Raw genomic sequence first — 15,241 nt, forward strand, 5'->3', positions numbered from 1 at the left:
GAGACTAGCCCAGGGGGTTTATGGGTGAGAGGAAATGGATATTCAAACCATCCTGCATTCTAGCCCCAGTTCAGATATTTTCCTGTTGATAATGGTGGAGCCAAAGAAGGCTCTTGAGAAGGGGAAAGAAAAGTGGGGAGTAGTTGCTAAACCAATTAGAAGCTAGAGCAGAGGGGAAGGCCCAGCCACAAGGTGATCCCAGTTCTGTCCATTCTCCCCAGGATGTGAAAGCCCAACGAAGCCTACCCCTCATTGGCTTTGAGGTGGGGCCTCCTGAGGCAGGGGAGCGGCCTGATAGACGGCATGTCTTCAAGATCACCCAGAGTCACCTGAGCTGGTACTTCAGCCCTGAGACAGAGGAGCTGCAGCGACGCTGGATGGCTGTGCTTGGTCGGGCAGGCCGCGGGGACACATTCTGCCCAGGCCCCACACTGTCTGAGGACAGGGAGCTGGAGGAGGCGCCAGTGGTAGCTTCAGGAGCCACTGCTGAACCCCTTGAAGGCCCCCAGACCCGAGACAAGACCTAAAGGGTTTGGGAAGAACTGGGAGCCCCTGCCCCACTCTTAGCTGCCCGTGTCCGACTGGGGGCTCCAGCCCCACTCCCAGCTCAGTTAATACTTGAACTCCCATCACGGGCATTTTCAATCCCAAATGCTGGGTCTTGGGTTTTTTAATTAATCTTTTCACAAAATGTGAGGTTTTAAAAAAAATATTCCTACAGTGACATTAATTTTTTTAATCCTCCCCACCAGAGGTTGGGAGCTCTTGCTAGACCCTCCTGTATTAGGCCATTTTACCCCCATTCCCCCCCTCCCCAATACCCAACAAATCCTGCCTCCACACAGTCCACACCCACCCACACCTGCCCCAGAGCACCAGAGGCAGGAGACCTGGATTCCAAGTGCCAGCTCTGCCACTGACCCCGGTGGCTGCCCACCCCTGCTCCTCAGCCAGTGTCTTCACATGTACAACTCAACATGGGGTGGTGACTATACTCTTCCTGTGTCTCTCCCATGGCTTACAGCTTCTACCCAGCTCCAAGGCTACCTAGTATTTTGCCGTCCAGACCCATGGCAGGGCCACCGGGCAGGACAGGGGAACAGGGGGAGGACAATGGATACTCTGTTTTGTTTTGTTTTTTAAAGAAAAATACAGTTTATTTCAGACTTACAGAAACTTTCAAAGCACAGTTGTGTTCCATTCATCCATGTTTGTTTGTCCAAAGCACCAAGCTCCTGGAGTGGGCCCAGAAATTATTCTCTTGCTGAGCAGTGAGGTTCAGTCCCCCAAAAAGCTGATTCCAAGGCTACTCACAGGTCAACCACAGACTAAACAATAAGGTATTTATGAAGGTCTTAAACCTTATCCATGGACTTAACTGGGGTGGACTAAAAGTGCAGAAAGGGGATGGAGGACACAAAGAACAAAGCCTAGCTTTTCTCCTAGCCAAGATCTCAGAATTTCTGAGGGAATCCAGGGCTGGAGGCTGGGCGGCAGAAAGGGAGCAAGTTCTGGGCAAATTACAGAGTTGCTGTGTGTGTGTGTCTGGTGGGGGAGGACAGAGGGGCACACCACAACTTTCATTCTCATCTTCAACTAATCTCTCTTCCATTTATGTGTCCTGTTCATCTCACCATTCCTGATCCAGCCAGCTCCTAGCACTAAATATTGGCTCTCCTGCTGATCTTTTCCCAGCTTTTCTTCCCGTGGATGGAGCTGGGCAAGGGAACAGGGGAGAGGATGGGGATGGGGTAACCAGCCAGAGATCCACAACCCTCCAAAACAGCCCCTACAAACAAGTCTCAAATTAACTTGCAAGCGAGGGCCTAAACCATTTCCAGCCCCACTCATTTCTTCCTCCGGACAATGGTCCAGCCATCCTCCACTATATCCTCTTCCTTAATAGTCTGGGAGTCTGGGCCAGAGGGTTCAGGCTGGGCACAGACTCTGTCTGTAGCTGCCCCATCATTCGTAGCTGTGACCTGGAGGGGAAATACAAGAGAGAACTAAATATAACACCTTCCAGTTGTGGCCATCAGAGACCCAATCCCTGTTCTCAGCTTTGCCAGAACTGGCTGGGTGACCTTAGGAAAGCTACCTGCCCTCTCTGGATAATACCACCACTGCCATCAACTCTCTCATCACTTCCCTATGAAATCAGCTGATCTCCCAGGAAATTGAAAATATCTACATCCCCCATAAAGGGCACCCCTTTCACCTCCATCTCCTCCACACTGTCCGCATCATCTTCATCCTCATCAGTCTCTCTGGTGGTTGTAAGTGCAGTGGCTGAAACCCTGCACTTTCTCTGGATGATGTGGGAGGCCATCTCCCTCAGAGCAGCCCCATCACCTCTCTGGAAGTGGTAGAACATGGTCTGCAGCTGCTGACTCACCTACCAAGAAAATACTTAACCAGCTTGGATTTTCACAAGAACATACTATACAACCAGCCCATATATGCAGCAAGAGTGGAGAAGGGTTGGAATTTTCCAGAAGAGAACAGGGTTCTTTCCTCCCCAAGTAGTTCATCAATGAAGCAACCACATATGAAGGCCTCAAGGGAAGTACAGAAGCAGTAAAGGAGGGCCTCCTAGGAGGGAAGGCACTAGAGCTGGACTTTGAAAGATGGAAAATGTAAAAGGGAAGGCCATTTCAGCAGGGAGAGCGATGTGAACCAGATGAATGGGTAGAAATATACCTGGCCTGCCCTATACTTGGAATAGGGGAAAGGAATAGGTGTGGCTGGGACTTATATATGGAGAGAAATAAAGGAGAGAGGCAGAGTTTGGAAAGTCCTGAGAAGATTAGACTTTTTCCTCTGGGCAACAGGGAGTCATAGAAGGTTTTTGTGCCAGATTTGAGAAGGGTCTTGGCCCAAGACAGTTGGGGAGAGAAAGGACTGCAGGCAGGGAGATAGCAGTTTTGTCCACGTTCAGCTCACCTGGGGCAGACTCCCATCCTCCACAACCGTATCAAACTCGTTGGTCATGAGCTCCCCGAGGAAGTCCTCCACCTCATCTAGCTCCAAGTCAGCTGAATAGGAAAGGACAGGACCTATTGGTCAAAACCCAGCCAAACTTCATTACCCCTGTTTACTAATCCTTAATACCTGATTGGTAGGTAAAGTCCCAAACAGGAAGACTTTTTTTTTTCTTTTTTTGGAGACTTTTATTTGCTGAAATGCTCTGCATTGCAAGTTTTAAAATGATATTTAAAAACACCAAATATTAATATCTAATTTACTATCTCCTGCATCCCACTAAGTCCTCTATTTCCACAGCTTCCAGCCCCATGCTCACCCTCTTTCATCTGGTCTATTTTAACTGGTCCCCCTCTGTGTAACTTTGAGCAAGTTGAACCTCAGTTTTCTCATCCGTACAGTGGGGCAAAGAGTGGGCTCCTCAAAGGTCTGTTATGAGGAGTTATCCAACACAATGCCTGGCACAGAGAGACCCATAATCCATGTTTCTATCACTCATGGACTGAAGGTTTTAAATGGTGGAGATCCTTCAAAACTGTGGCTCCACTGATACAGAAGGCCACATATCAGTGGGATCAGTAAAAAGAAATGGGTAAGTAGCTGCAACACTGATTAAATAAAATCATCATAACCTTGAAATCAACATTCTACTGTGTGACCTTGGCCAAATCCTCCTCTCTGGGCTTCAATTTCCTTTGGGGCCCAGATCAAATGTTCTACATTTTCTGAATTAGAGAATAACTCCAGGAAGGCTTCCACAAAGCTCCTCACCTTCTCTTCACTGTATATGCTCTCCCTGAGGAAACTCATTCATGCCCTTGGCTTTCTCTACTACTGTACCTTAGTATCTCCCAAATCTGTCTCCAACCCAGACTACTCTGACTAAATGTTTCTGACACCTCAGACCCTCCATATCCAAAGCCAGACTCATCATGACCTTACTCTCCAAACCTGTTTCTCATTCTCCAGGTTTCCTTTACTCCATGAAATGTACGTAGTCCACCCAGCCACTCAAATCAGAAACTTGTCATCTTTTCCCTTCCCCTCTGCAGTCAAATAATCTCCATGATCCTAATCTACCCCTTCCTTTCCATGGCTATTGCCACTGCCCTAGTTCAGACCTCATTTTCTGGACAAAAACAGTCCTCTTATCAGTATTCTCCCTCCAGTCCATGCTGATTATTTTTTTATGTTTCTAGCTAGTAAACCCCAACCTATCACTCACCTTAGAATCTGCCTATGAATTTGTATCAGCTACTATTTCATAGTCTGACTGGAAATATCTCTTCTGCTGGGTTTCTATCCATAGAAAATTAGGAAACAAAGGTAAATAGGTTTCTTTTTTAGTGGTTCTTGACTTTATCCAAGCCTTTAATACATTAATAAGTGTCCCGACTCTTAAGTGGGAGCTGAAGAAAAGAGCTTTTCTTAATTTGACTAGTGAAGCTTTTTCTTCACTGAACAGATAACAGAACTAGTCTTCCAAAACATTCATTCTGGCAAATGGTGGTCTAAACGTTAAAATTAAAGGCACATAAGGCCTTCCATATCTTAGTGTTTTGGGTCAAGAGGTGCCACACCCCCACTCCAGCTTAATTCTCTATGACAACCTCCCCACATAACACACACAAACAGCCTTACTCCAACACTGAGTTTTCTGCCATTTTCCAAATGTAACACACTATCTCCTCATACCACATAACTCCTCATACCACATAACTTAGGCAGGTGTTGCTCTAGTTTACCCTTTCTCATCTTTTAAGATCCAGCCCATCACCATCTCCCCTAAGAAACCTTTTCCTTAGTCTCATGTTCTCCCAACCACCCAGAGCTCCTTTCTATCACCCTCTGTTGTAACTGTCTATTTCTCTGTCTGGATCCCTCAGTAGATACTAAACTTTCATGTGAGAAATGACTCAGCCTGAAGTCATTTCCAAGGCTACAGAATGAATATAAAAATCATACTATGCAACAGGCCCCATCTGCTGGGCCCCTTATTCTTATATGACCCTTTACAGAAGCCTAACGTGTAGCTCTTCTGGTAGCCTCTAGCCACATCTGGATACTGAGCACTTAAAATGTGGCTAGGCCAAATTGAGATGTGCTAAAATTGTAAAACACACGCCACGTTTCAAAAGGTTAATACTAAAAAAAAAAAAGGGGGAGTAAAATTTCTTAATACTGTTTCATTTGACAGAAATATTTTTAATATTCTGAGTTGAATAAAATATATTATTAACTTCAACTGCTTCTTTATATTTTATTAATGTGGCTGCTAAAAATTTTAAATGACAAGATTTGGCTCACATATACTTCTACTGGACACCGCTGGAGTAAATACTTATATACTCATTTTAGGAACTAAGAAACCGAGTCCCAGAGAATTGGAATGATTTGTCCAGAGAATATGAGTCAGTGGCATGGCCAACATGATACTCGAACCCAAGATTCTAACTCTAAGCCTTTATTCATTCCACCTCGCACTCCGGTACAAAATGACAATTGCCCAGGAGAAAGTGCCGACTTTTCCAGGAGTGAGCGGCTCTTCTCCACGCTTCCACATAAACACGTCCGAACGCCTCACATTCACTCACCATTGCGGATGAAGTACTCCTCTACGGCACCCCCCAGCCACTCAGCCTTCTCCTGGCTGTGCACGCCCCCGAAGCCATTCTCCACGGCGATCTGCAAACACAGGCCCGATCCCACCACGTCAGCAAGGGCGCCGGCCTGGAGTGGGGTGGGGGCTCGCCACTTACACCGCCCAGCTAAACCTCGGGCGCCTCGCCTGGCCGACTCCTGTTCTGCCCCAAGCCCTAATCTTTATCCCATCCTGGCCTCACTCACCTGCAAGGCCGGCCAGGCCTCCAACGCCGCGCGAATGCCGGCCGCAAAAAGTGTTCGCGAATCCTCCCTACCACCAGCCATCACCTTGGGACCACGTGATACCCAGGCCGCCCAATGTCTTCCGCGCCGGCCCAGGCAGAATGAGCGGAAGGCCGATGCGGAAACTAGAAAGTTGCTTTTCCGCTGACCTGGCAACAAGGCTAGAACAATAGAAAAGCCTATCAGAGCGAATGATGACAAACCACGTTACTCCCCAGTGATAATTAACTAGAAGAATGCCAGGAGTGGAGGATGGTTGGGGCTAGCTTCCCGGCTGGTGGATACTGTGCAGGGAGGCTTTATTAAAGATACAGATTCCGGGGTCCCAGGGCAGAGGAATCAACCTCTAGGAGCTCAGCCTAAGGAATTTACATTTTTAAAAAAGTCTTAACATCTGTAGGATACTGTGCTCAACAACAGCAGAATATGCATATTTCTGAAGGGCACATGGAACATTCTCCAGGGTAGACCGTAAGCTAGAGCTTAAGCAGCCCTAATAAATTTTAAAAGATTGAAATCATACAAAGTATGTGCTCCCACCACAATGGAATGAAATTAGAACCCAATAACAGAAAGGAATTTGGAAAATTCACAAATATGTGGAAATTAACATAGTCCTAAATAACCCGTGGATCAAAGAAGAAATCACAAGGGAAAGTATACCTTGAGATGAATGAAATAAAAACCACACATAACAAAACTTACGGGATGGTAGATAAAGCAATGCCTAGAGGGGAATTTATTTTATTGTTGTAAATATCCATATTAAAAGAGGAAAAAGATTTCAAATCAATAACCCTAATCATCCACCTTAGGAAACTAGAAAAAGAAAGTAAACACAAACAAGAAGGAAATTATAAAGATTGAAGTAGAAATAAACGAACGGACAATAGAATAAGAAAACAGAAAATCAATGAAACCATAAGTTGGTTCTTTGAAAATTTCAACAAAATTTGCAAACTTTTAGCTAGTCTCACCAAGGAAAAAAAAGAGAGGAGATTCAAACTACCAAAATCAGGAACGATAAGAAAGAGATTGCTACCAACCCTAAAAGAATAAAAGGGAATACTATGAACAACTGTATGCCAACAAAATAGGTAATTTATAGGAAATGGACAAATTCCTAGAAATACCAAAATACCAAAACTAACTCAAGAGGAAATGGAAAATCTGAATAGACATATAACAAATAAATACTGAGTTAGTAATTTTAAAAACTTCTGACAAAGAAAAACTGAGGCAGAAATGGATTCACTGGTGAATTGTACCAAACATACTGCAAGAGTGGTTCAAGTATGAAAACCAATTATTATCATGCACTATATAAATAGAATAGAAGAGGAGAAACCTATATGACCATGAAAATAGATGAAGAAAAAGCATTTGATAAAATCAAACACCCTTTCATGATAAAAACAATCAACAACTAGAACGAGAAAGGAACGTTTTTAACTCGTTAAAGAGCATTTATAAAAAAAACCACAGCTAAAATAACTTGAAATGATGAAAGACCAAATACCTCCCCCCAAGATCAGGAACAAGACAAGGGTGGGTGATCTCATCACTTCTGTTCAATATTGCACTGGAGTTCTAGCCAGGCCAATTAGGCAAGAAAAAGAAATACAAAGTAGCCAGAATAGAAGGGAAGAAGTAAATCATCTCTATTTGCAGATAACATGATCTCGTATATAGAACATTCTAAAGAATCCACCAACACATACCCAAAAAAAAACATTAGAACAAAGAAACTATTTCAGCAAGGTTATAGGATACAAGATCAATATAAGAAAGTCAATTATATTCCTATATAATTGAGGACAATGAATGATCTGAAAGTGAAATGAAGAAAACAATTCCATTTATAGTAGATCAAAGGGAATAAAATACTTAGGAGTAAATTTAACCAAGGAAGTGCAAGAACTGTACATTGTGAGGCCCACCATGGCACCTTTGTCCCTTAGCCGATATACCTCACCTTCGCACCTTTGCCAACCCAGCCCACTCGTGTTCAGAGAACTGGTAGCACCACTCTACCATGTGTGGCATTTGGGCCCTCTTTGGCAGCAATGATTGCCTCTCTGTTCAGTGCCTGAGTGCCATGAAGATTGCACACAGAGGTCCAGATGCATTTGCTTTTGAGAATGTCAATGGATACACCGATGGCTGCTTTGGATTTCACCAGTTGGCAGTGGTTGACCAGCTGCTTGGAATGCAGCCAATTCAAGTAAAGAAATACCCTTCTTTGTGGCTCTGTTACAATGGTGAAATCTACAATCACAAGGAGATACAATGCTGTTTTGAATTTGAATACCAGACCAAAGTAGATGGTGAGATAATCCTTCATCTTTATGACAAAGAAAGAATTGAGCAAACAATCTGTATATTGGATGGGGTATTTGCTTTTATTTTACTGGATACCGCCAATAAGAAAGTATTCCTGGGAAAAGATACCCATGGAGTCAGACCTTTGTTCAAAGCCATGACAGAAGATGGATTTTTGGCCGTGTGTTCAGAAGCTAAAGATCTTGTTAACTTGAAGCACTCCTCAACTCCTTTTTTGAAAGTTGAGTCTTTTCTTCCTGGCCAATATGAAGTTTTGGATTTAAAGTCCAATGGCAAAGTTGCATCAGCGGAAATGGTTAAATATCATCACTGTAGAGATGAAACTCTGCATGCCCTCTATGACAGTGTGGAGAAACTATTCCCAGGTTTTGAGTTAGAAATCAAGAAGAGCAACCTCCGGATCCTTTTTGAAAATGCTATTAGGAAATGTTTGATGACAAACAGAAGGACCTTTTTATTAGGGGGGTTGAATTCCAGCTTGGTTGCTGCCACTCTGTTGAAGCAGCTAAAAGAAGTCCAAATACAGTACCCTCTCCAGACATTTGCAATTGGCATGGAAGACAGTCCTGATATACTGGCTGCTAGAAAGGTGGCAAAACATTTTTTTTTAATTTTTTATTAATTAAAAAAAATTACAAGAAACAAACATTCCCAACACATACACTCAGCAATTCACAATATCATCACATAGTTGCATATTCATCATCATGATCATTTCCCAGAACATTAGCATCAATTCAGAAAAAGAAATAAAAAGACAACAGAAAAATATAACAAACAGAAAAAAAAATTTACAGGCCATACCCCTTACTGATCCCTTTCATTGATCACTAGCATTTCAAACTAAATCTATTTTGACATTTGTTCCCCCTATTATTTATTTTTATTCCATATGTTCCTCTCATCTGTTGACAAGGTAGATAAAAGGAGCATCAGACACAAGATTTTCACAATCACACAGTCACATTGTGAAAGCTTTATCATTATACAATCATCATCGAGAAACATGGCTACTGGAACACAGCTCTACATTTTCAGGCAGCTCCCTCCAGCCTCTCCATTACATCTTGGATAACAAGGTTATATCTACTTAATGCATAAGAATAACCTCCAGGATAACCTCTTGACTCTGTTTGGAATCTCTCAGCCATTGACACTTTGTCTCATTTCACTCTTCCCCCTTTTGGTCGAGAAGGTTTTCTCAATCCCTTGATGCTGGGTCTCAGCTCATTCTAGAGTTTTTCTCAATCCCTTGATGCTGAATCTCAGCTCATTCTGGGATTTCTGTCCCACGCTGCCAGGAAGATCTGCACCCATGGGAGTCATGTCCCACGTAGACAGGGGGAGGGTGGTGAGTCTGCTTGCTGTGTTGGCTGGAGAGAGAGGCCACATCTGAGCAACAAAAGAGGTTCTCTTGGGGGTGACTCTTAGGCTTAATTTTAAGTAGGCTTGACCTATCCCCTGTGGGGTTAAGTTTCATATGAACAAACCCCAAGACTGGGGGCTCAGCCTATAGCTTTGGTTGTCCACACTGTTTGTGAGAATATCAAGAATTCAACTTGGGGAAGTTGAGTTTTCCCCTATTCTCACCATTCCCCTAAGGGGACTTTGCAAATACTTTTCCACTCACTGATCAAATCACTCTGGGATTCATCAGGGCATCACCTGGACAAACCAACAAAATCTCATGTCCTATACAAAGTTCCATGAACTTAAGGTGTTCAATCAACTATCTACATAAGTTATATTAGGAGATGCACTACTCAAAGTATAGATTTGTACCAAATAAACATTTTTTGCTTTAGTCTCACACATTAGTTGAAATTTTAAAATGTCAAGTACCATCTATTTTCAGCACACTGAAGTAATGACCTTCTTTTGTTCTTCCTCATGCAAAAACATTTTTAAAATTTGTACATTTAGTCACTATCATTATACACTCTAGGCATTCCTAGATTACACCATCTCAATCTTTATTGTCTATCTTTCTTCGTGATTTCTATTGTGCCCCAGCCCTCCTCCCTCTATCATTCTCATATGCAGCTCCATTCAGTGTTTTAACATAATTGTATTACAGTTAGGTAATATTGTGCTGTCCATTTCTGAGTTTTTATATTCAGTCCTGTTGCACAATCTGTATCCCTTCAGCTCCAATTACCCAATATCTTACCCTATTTCTATCTCCTGATGGTCTCTGTTACCAACGAAATATTCCAAGTTTATTCACTAATGTCAGTTCATATCAGTGAGACCATACAGTATTTGTCCTTTTGTTTCTGGCTAATCACACTCAGCATAATGTCCTTAAGGTCCATTCATGTTGTTACATATTTCATAACTTTTTTCTGTCTTATAGCTGCATAATATTCCATCTTATGTAAATGTCACAGTTCGTTTAGCCAACTGTCTGTTGATGGAAATTTTGGCTGTTTCCATTTCTTGGTAATTGTTAATAATGCTGCTATAAACGTTGGTGTGTAAATGTCCATTTGTGTCCTTGGCCTCGTGTCCTTTGAGTAGAGACAGCATATAGATGGGTCCTGTTTTTTAATCCACTCTTCCAGACTGTCTTTTGATTGGAGAGTTTAATCCATTAACATTCAGCGTTATTACTACATGGGTAGTACTTTCTTCTACTATTTTGCCTTCTGGATTTTATATGTCATATCTAATTTTCCTTCTTTTTACCTTTACTCATAGTCTTCCTTTCTACACTCTTCTCCATACCTCTCTCTTCTGTCTTCGTATCTGTCTCTAGTGTTCCCTTTATTATTTCTTGCAGAGCTGGTCTCTTGGTCACAAATTCTCTCAGTGATTTTTTGTCTGAAAATGTTTTAATTTCTCCCTCATTTTTGAAGGACAATTTTGCTGGATATTGAATTCTTGGTTGACAGTTTTTCTCTTTTAATAATTTAAATATATTATCCCACTGTCTTCTCGCCTCCATGGTTTCTGCTGAGAGATCTGCACATAGTCTTATTGGGCTTCCCTTGTATGTGATGGATTGCTTTTCTCTTGCTGCTTTCAAGATCCTCTCTTTCTCTTTGACCTCTGACATTCTGATTATTAAATGTCTTGGAGTATGTCTATTTGGATCTATTCTCTTTGGGGTATGCTGCACTTCTTGGATCTGTAATTTTAAGTCTTTCATAAGAGTTGGGAAATTTTCAGTGATAATTTCCTCCATTAGTTTTTCTCCTCCTTTTCCCTTCTCTTCTCTTTCTGGGACACCCACAACATGTATATTCATGCGCTTCATATTGTCTTTCAATTCCCTGAGTCCCTGGTCATATTTTTCCTTTTTTTTCCTATAGTTTCTGTTTCTTGTCAGATTTCAGATGTTCCGTCCTCCAGTTCAGAAATCCTATGTTCTGTCTCTCGAAATCTACCATTGTAGGTTTCCATTGTTTTTTTCATCTCTTCTACTGTGTCTTTCATTCCCATAAGTTCTGTGATTTGTTTTTTCAGACTTTCAGTTTCTTCTTTTTGTTCTTTCCTTGCCTTCTTTATATCCTCCCTCAATTCATTGATTTGGTTTTTGATGAGGTTTTCCATGTCTGTTCATACATTCTGAATTAATTGTTTCAGCTCCTGTATGTCATTTGAATTGTTGATTTGTTCCTTTGACTGGGCCATATCTTCAATTTTCCCAGTGTGATTTGTTATTTTTTGATGGCGTCTAGGCATTTAATTACCTTAATTAGTTCTTTCTGGAGATTGCTTTCACTTCTTTTATCTAGGGTTTTCTTGCTGGATGAATTTGTTGTCTATCTGTTCTTTGACATTCCGTTCAGCTTTATCTGGACCTTTAGCCTAAGTTTTGTTTAACAGAGGAGAATTTTTCAGTTCTTGTTTTCTTGTTTCTTGCCCTGCTTGTGTGGTGCCTTTCCCACACACACACTTAGGAGGGTCTACTTAGATATTATAGACCCCAGCCAGATTTTCCCAGACCAAACTGGCCTCCTATTAGGAGGAAAGAGTCTCCTGCGTCGGTTTCCCCTGAGGGTGAGACCCAGCAGGTTAAAAGACTTTCCTGTGAAGTCTCTGGACTAAGTTTTTCTTATCCTGTCCAGTATGTGGTGCTTGTCTGACTGCAGGTCCCACCAGCATAAGATGATGTGGTACCTTTAATTTTGGCAGACTCTCCCTGCTGGGGGCGTGGTGGCGACAGAGGAGAGGTTGTAGGCTGGTTTTAATGGCTTCAAATTCCCAAGCCCTGGGGTCTGAATTCCTTGATGGCTGGATTCCACCTGGGTGGGGCTTCACCTGTCCCCTGGGGAAGGCACAAGCTGCAGATAAGCCCCCAGAAGAGCTTACTTCTGCCTATACCTGGGGCAGTTGCAGCCTGAAAATTCCTGCCACTGTATCCAGAGGCAGTCAAGCCTTTGTAGATACACAGCCACAAAAACCTCTGTTTCCTTCCCCCCCTCCCTTTTTCTGTCAGTCCTGCCCCTTTGGTGCCGGGGCAAAAATGAGCAAACTCTGCTTTGATCAGGTTCACCTGAGCTGGGGACCTATTTTTAGTAGTCAGAATTTGTTAATTAGTTTCACAATTGGCGTTTGATTGTGCCCAGTCCCTGCTGCTGGTAAAGTCCTTTCCTTTCCCCTCTGGGAAGCGGCCTGTGGGGAAGGGGCACTGGCCACCGCAGCTTTGGGAACTCACAGTTCTGGGGGGTGCTCACAGCCGGTCCAGCTGGTCCAGACTGGGATACGCTGTGTGTCTGGTCACTGACGTGGCTCCGGGAGCTGTTCTGTACTGTTTCTGGTTATTTAGTAGTTGTTCTGGAGGACGAACTAAAATGCGCACGTTGTTAAGCCGCCATCTTGACCCGGAAGTGGCAAAACATATTGGAAGTGAACATCATGATGTCCTCTTATATTCTGAGGAAGGCATTCAGGCCCTGGATGAGGTCATATTTGCTTTGGAAACTTACAATATTACAACAGTTCATGCTTCAGTAGGTATGTATTTAACTTCCATGTACATTCAGAAGAACACAGATAGTTTGGTGAACTTCTCTGGAGAAGGTTCAGATGAGCCTACACAGGGTTACATATATTTTCATAAGGCTCCTTCTGCTGAAAAAGCTGAAGAAGAGAATAAGAGGCTTCTGAAAGAACTCTATCTGTTGGATGTTCTCCTTGCAGGTCAAACTACTGTTGCCCATGGCCTTGAGCTGACAGTTCTATTTCTGGATCATCATTTTTCTTATTACTTGTCTCTGCCACCAGAAATGAGAATTCCAAAAAATGGGGTAGAAAAACATCTGAGAGAGACATTTGAGTTCTCTGACCTGATACCTAAAGAAGTTCTCTGGCAACCAAAAGAAGCCTTCAGTGATGGAATAACCTAATTTATCCAAGAAGCACAGCATACACCAAACAAAATAGATACAAATAGACACAGTTCAAGACACTTAGTAATCAGATTGTAAAATGTCAAAGACAAAGAAAGAATTTTGAAAGCAGCCAGAGAAAAGAAATCCATCACACAGAAGGGAAGCCCAATAAGACTACGTGTGGATTTTTCAGTAGAAACCAAGGAGGCAAGAAGGCAGTAGTATGATATATTTAAGATTCTAAAAGAGAAAAACTGCCAACCAAGAACTCTATATCATGCAAAACTGTCCTTCGAAAGTGGGGGGGTGGGCCATGGTGACTCAGTGGCAGAGTTCTCACCTGCCATGCCAGAGACCTGGGTTCGATTCCCAGTGCCTGCCCTTGTACAGAAAAAAAATGGGGGGGGGGAATGAGGAGGGGGGAATGGGGGCTCAGTGGCGAAATTCTCACCTGCCATGCTGGACACCCAGGTTCGATTCCCAGAGCATGCCCATGCCAAAAAAAAAAAAAAATGAGGGAGTGAAACGCTATCATTTATTGCAGGGGATTGAGGATTGCAGGTAGGGAGGTAGGAGGGAGAATGAAGTCAGATAATACCAGCAGCCAGTGGGATAAAATGATCTGTGACATTACTCTGTCAAGAGCTTGGAGATGCCCAAGAGACATAAGAGCAATTTACACTGACACAATAAAAACAAGGTTTTGCATGCTTGCACGTACTACATAACACACATTCTGTTAATGGCCACACATGTTCAATCAGAACTTATATATGGATAGGTGTACACATTCCTTGAGTGCATATAATTTAGAACTAAAATCCTTATGGTTAGATGAAAACCCCAGAATATGAGGAAAATAACTGCAGAGGAATAGCTCAGCCTGAACAGTGTAGTAGTCCCAGCTAATACATCAGATGTGGTTTCTTTGCTCTCTTATGTTCTTTGGATGTGATTATAGTGTTTGTAGGCTTGGTGATGAAGAACTGAAGATAACTGGTGCTAGATGGAGGAGCCTCATTTTTTATTATGGCAGCTTGCTATTTTTGTAACATGATGACTGAGTTGAACACAAAGTACAGTGACTGATCTCCCCTTCCTCCTGATGAGGGAGCAGATGATTAAATATTGATGTCAGCATCCTTGAATGTCTCCAAATGGGCAATGTTAGGGCACTACTTCTGTTTGAAATGCTGTTTTGGTTGTGGCCCGAAGCATTGATTTGTTGCTTGGCCTCTCCTTTCTTCCATGGAGCTCTCACCATTCAAACATGAAAGATTTGGCAAAATACTAGTTAGGTTGAGTCCTCCTTGCCACCACTCTATCATCTTTGTATGAATCAAACGTTTTTTGGCTTTTTTAAAAAATATTTTTAGCTGATGTTCACGAGGAGCAATCTTAGAGTTGTGCTGCTAATTAAAGAAAATCCCTTCTAGGAAGGTGCATTTCTTCACCAGAGCTGTGTCACACCAATTTTGGGCTCTCTGCTAGAAAAGTAGAATCAAGTCTCAAATAATGCCTTTTTAATCGTATCCTCTAGTATTACAGATGTAGGACAATACTGTATCATACCTTGTGGATGTAAAATATCTTATACCTACTTTATGATCCACAGTAGTGACCATGCTATATCAGACCTGTTTTTAATGATGCTATTCTAGAATTTTTCTTTCCAGATGATGATTGAGAAG

The 15,241-nt window shown here is 42.5% G+C and overlaps 3 protein-coding genes across 5 annotated transcripts in view; 2 read left to right on the plus strand and 1 right to left on the minus strand.

Annotated features, from left to right (window-relative positions):
• Window positions 1-1,195, plus strand: part of FGD1 (FYVE, RhoGEF and PH domain containing 1) — a 41,545-nt gene extending 40,350 nt beyond the window's left edge. Inside the window, exon 18 of one of the 2 annotated variants that reach the window (XM_077146195.1) lies at window positions 222-1,195. In XM_077146195.1, the coding sequence (XP_077002310.1) occupies window positions 222-527 (306 nt within the window). In that variant the 3' untranslated portion in view covers window positions 528-1,195. The remainder of the gene's footprint in view (window positions 1-221) is intronic. The other variant, XM_077146196.1, reaches the window with a different exon arrangement.
• On the minus strand, window positions 846-5,950 carry TSR2 (TSR2 ribosome maturation factor). Of its 2 annotated transcripts, XM_077146197.1 has the most exons (5): window positions 5,830-5,950; window positions 5,577-5,667; window positions 2,944-3,035; window positions 2,219-2,395; window positions 851-1,982 (listed from the first exon to the last, which is right to left on the minus strand). In XM_077146197.1, exons 1-5 carry the CDS (start codon window positions 5,908-5,910, stop codon window positions 1,848-1,850), a joined length of 576 nt encoding a protein of 191 aa, XP_077002312.1. In that variant the 5' UTR covers window positions 5,911-5,950; the 3' UTR covers window positions 851-1,847. The 2 variants fall into 2 exon arrangements, with proteins under 2 accessions (XP_077002313.1, XP_077002312.1); XM_077146198.1 differs by lacking the exon at window positions 5,577-5,667 and having other exon boundaries at window positions 846-1,982; window positions 5,830-5,935.
• A 1,953-nt stretch (window positions 5,951-7,903) lies between these two features.
• On the plus strand, window positions 7,904-13,565 carry LOC143670725 (asparagine synthetase [glutamine-hydrolyzing]-like). The gene is made up of 2 exons (XM_077145655.1): window positions 7,904-8,810; window positions 13,057-13,565. Exons 1-2 carry the CDS (start codon window positions 7,904-7,906, stop codon window positions 13,563-13,565), a joined length of 1,416 nt encoding a protein of 471 aa, XP_077001770.1.
• Window positions 13,566-15,241: the final 1,676 nt, after the last annotated feature.

The sequence above is a fragment of the Tamandua tetradactyla genome, chromosome X, assembly GCF_023851605.1.
Source record: "Tamandua tetradactyla isolate mTamTet1 chromosome X, mTamTet1.pri, whole genome shotgun sequence".
Lineage (NCBI taxonomy): Eukaryota > Metazoa > Chordata > Mammalia > Pilosa > Myrmecophagidae > Tamandua > Tamandua tetradactyla.

Bases quoted from the DNA above. Each gene is read 5' to 3' on its own strand.
- TSR2 (XM_077146197.1), bottom strand. From the start codon at position 5,910: ATGGCTGGTGGTAGGGAGGATTCGCGAACACTTTTTGCGGCCGGCATT. The intron at 2,396-2,943 runs GTGAGCTGAACG...TTTTCTTGGTAG, and splicing joins AGGATGGGAGTCTGCCCCAG to GTGAGTCAGCAGCTGCAGAC. The intron at 1,983-2,218 runs GTGAAAGGGGTG...TTTCCCCTCCAG, and splicing joins ACAGTGTGGAGGAGATGGAG to GTCACAGCTACGAATGATGG.
- LOC143670725 (XM_077145655.1), top strand. From the start codon at position 7,904: ATGTGTGGCATTTGGGCCCTCTTTGGCAGCAATGATTGCCTCTCTGTT. The intron at 8,811-13,056 runs ATTTTTTTTTAA...AAGTGGCAAAAC, and splicing joins TGCTAGAAAGGTGGCAAAAC to ATATTGGAAGTGAACATCAT.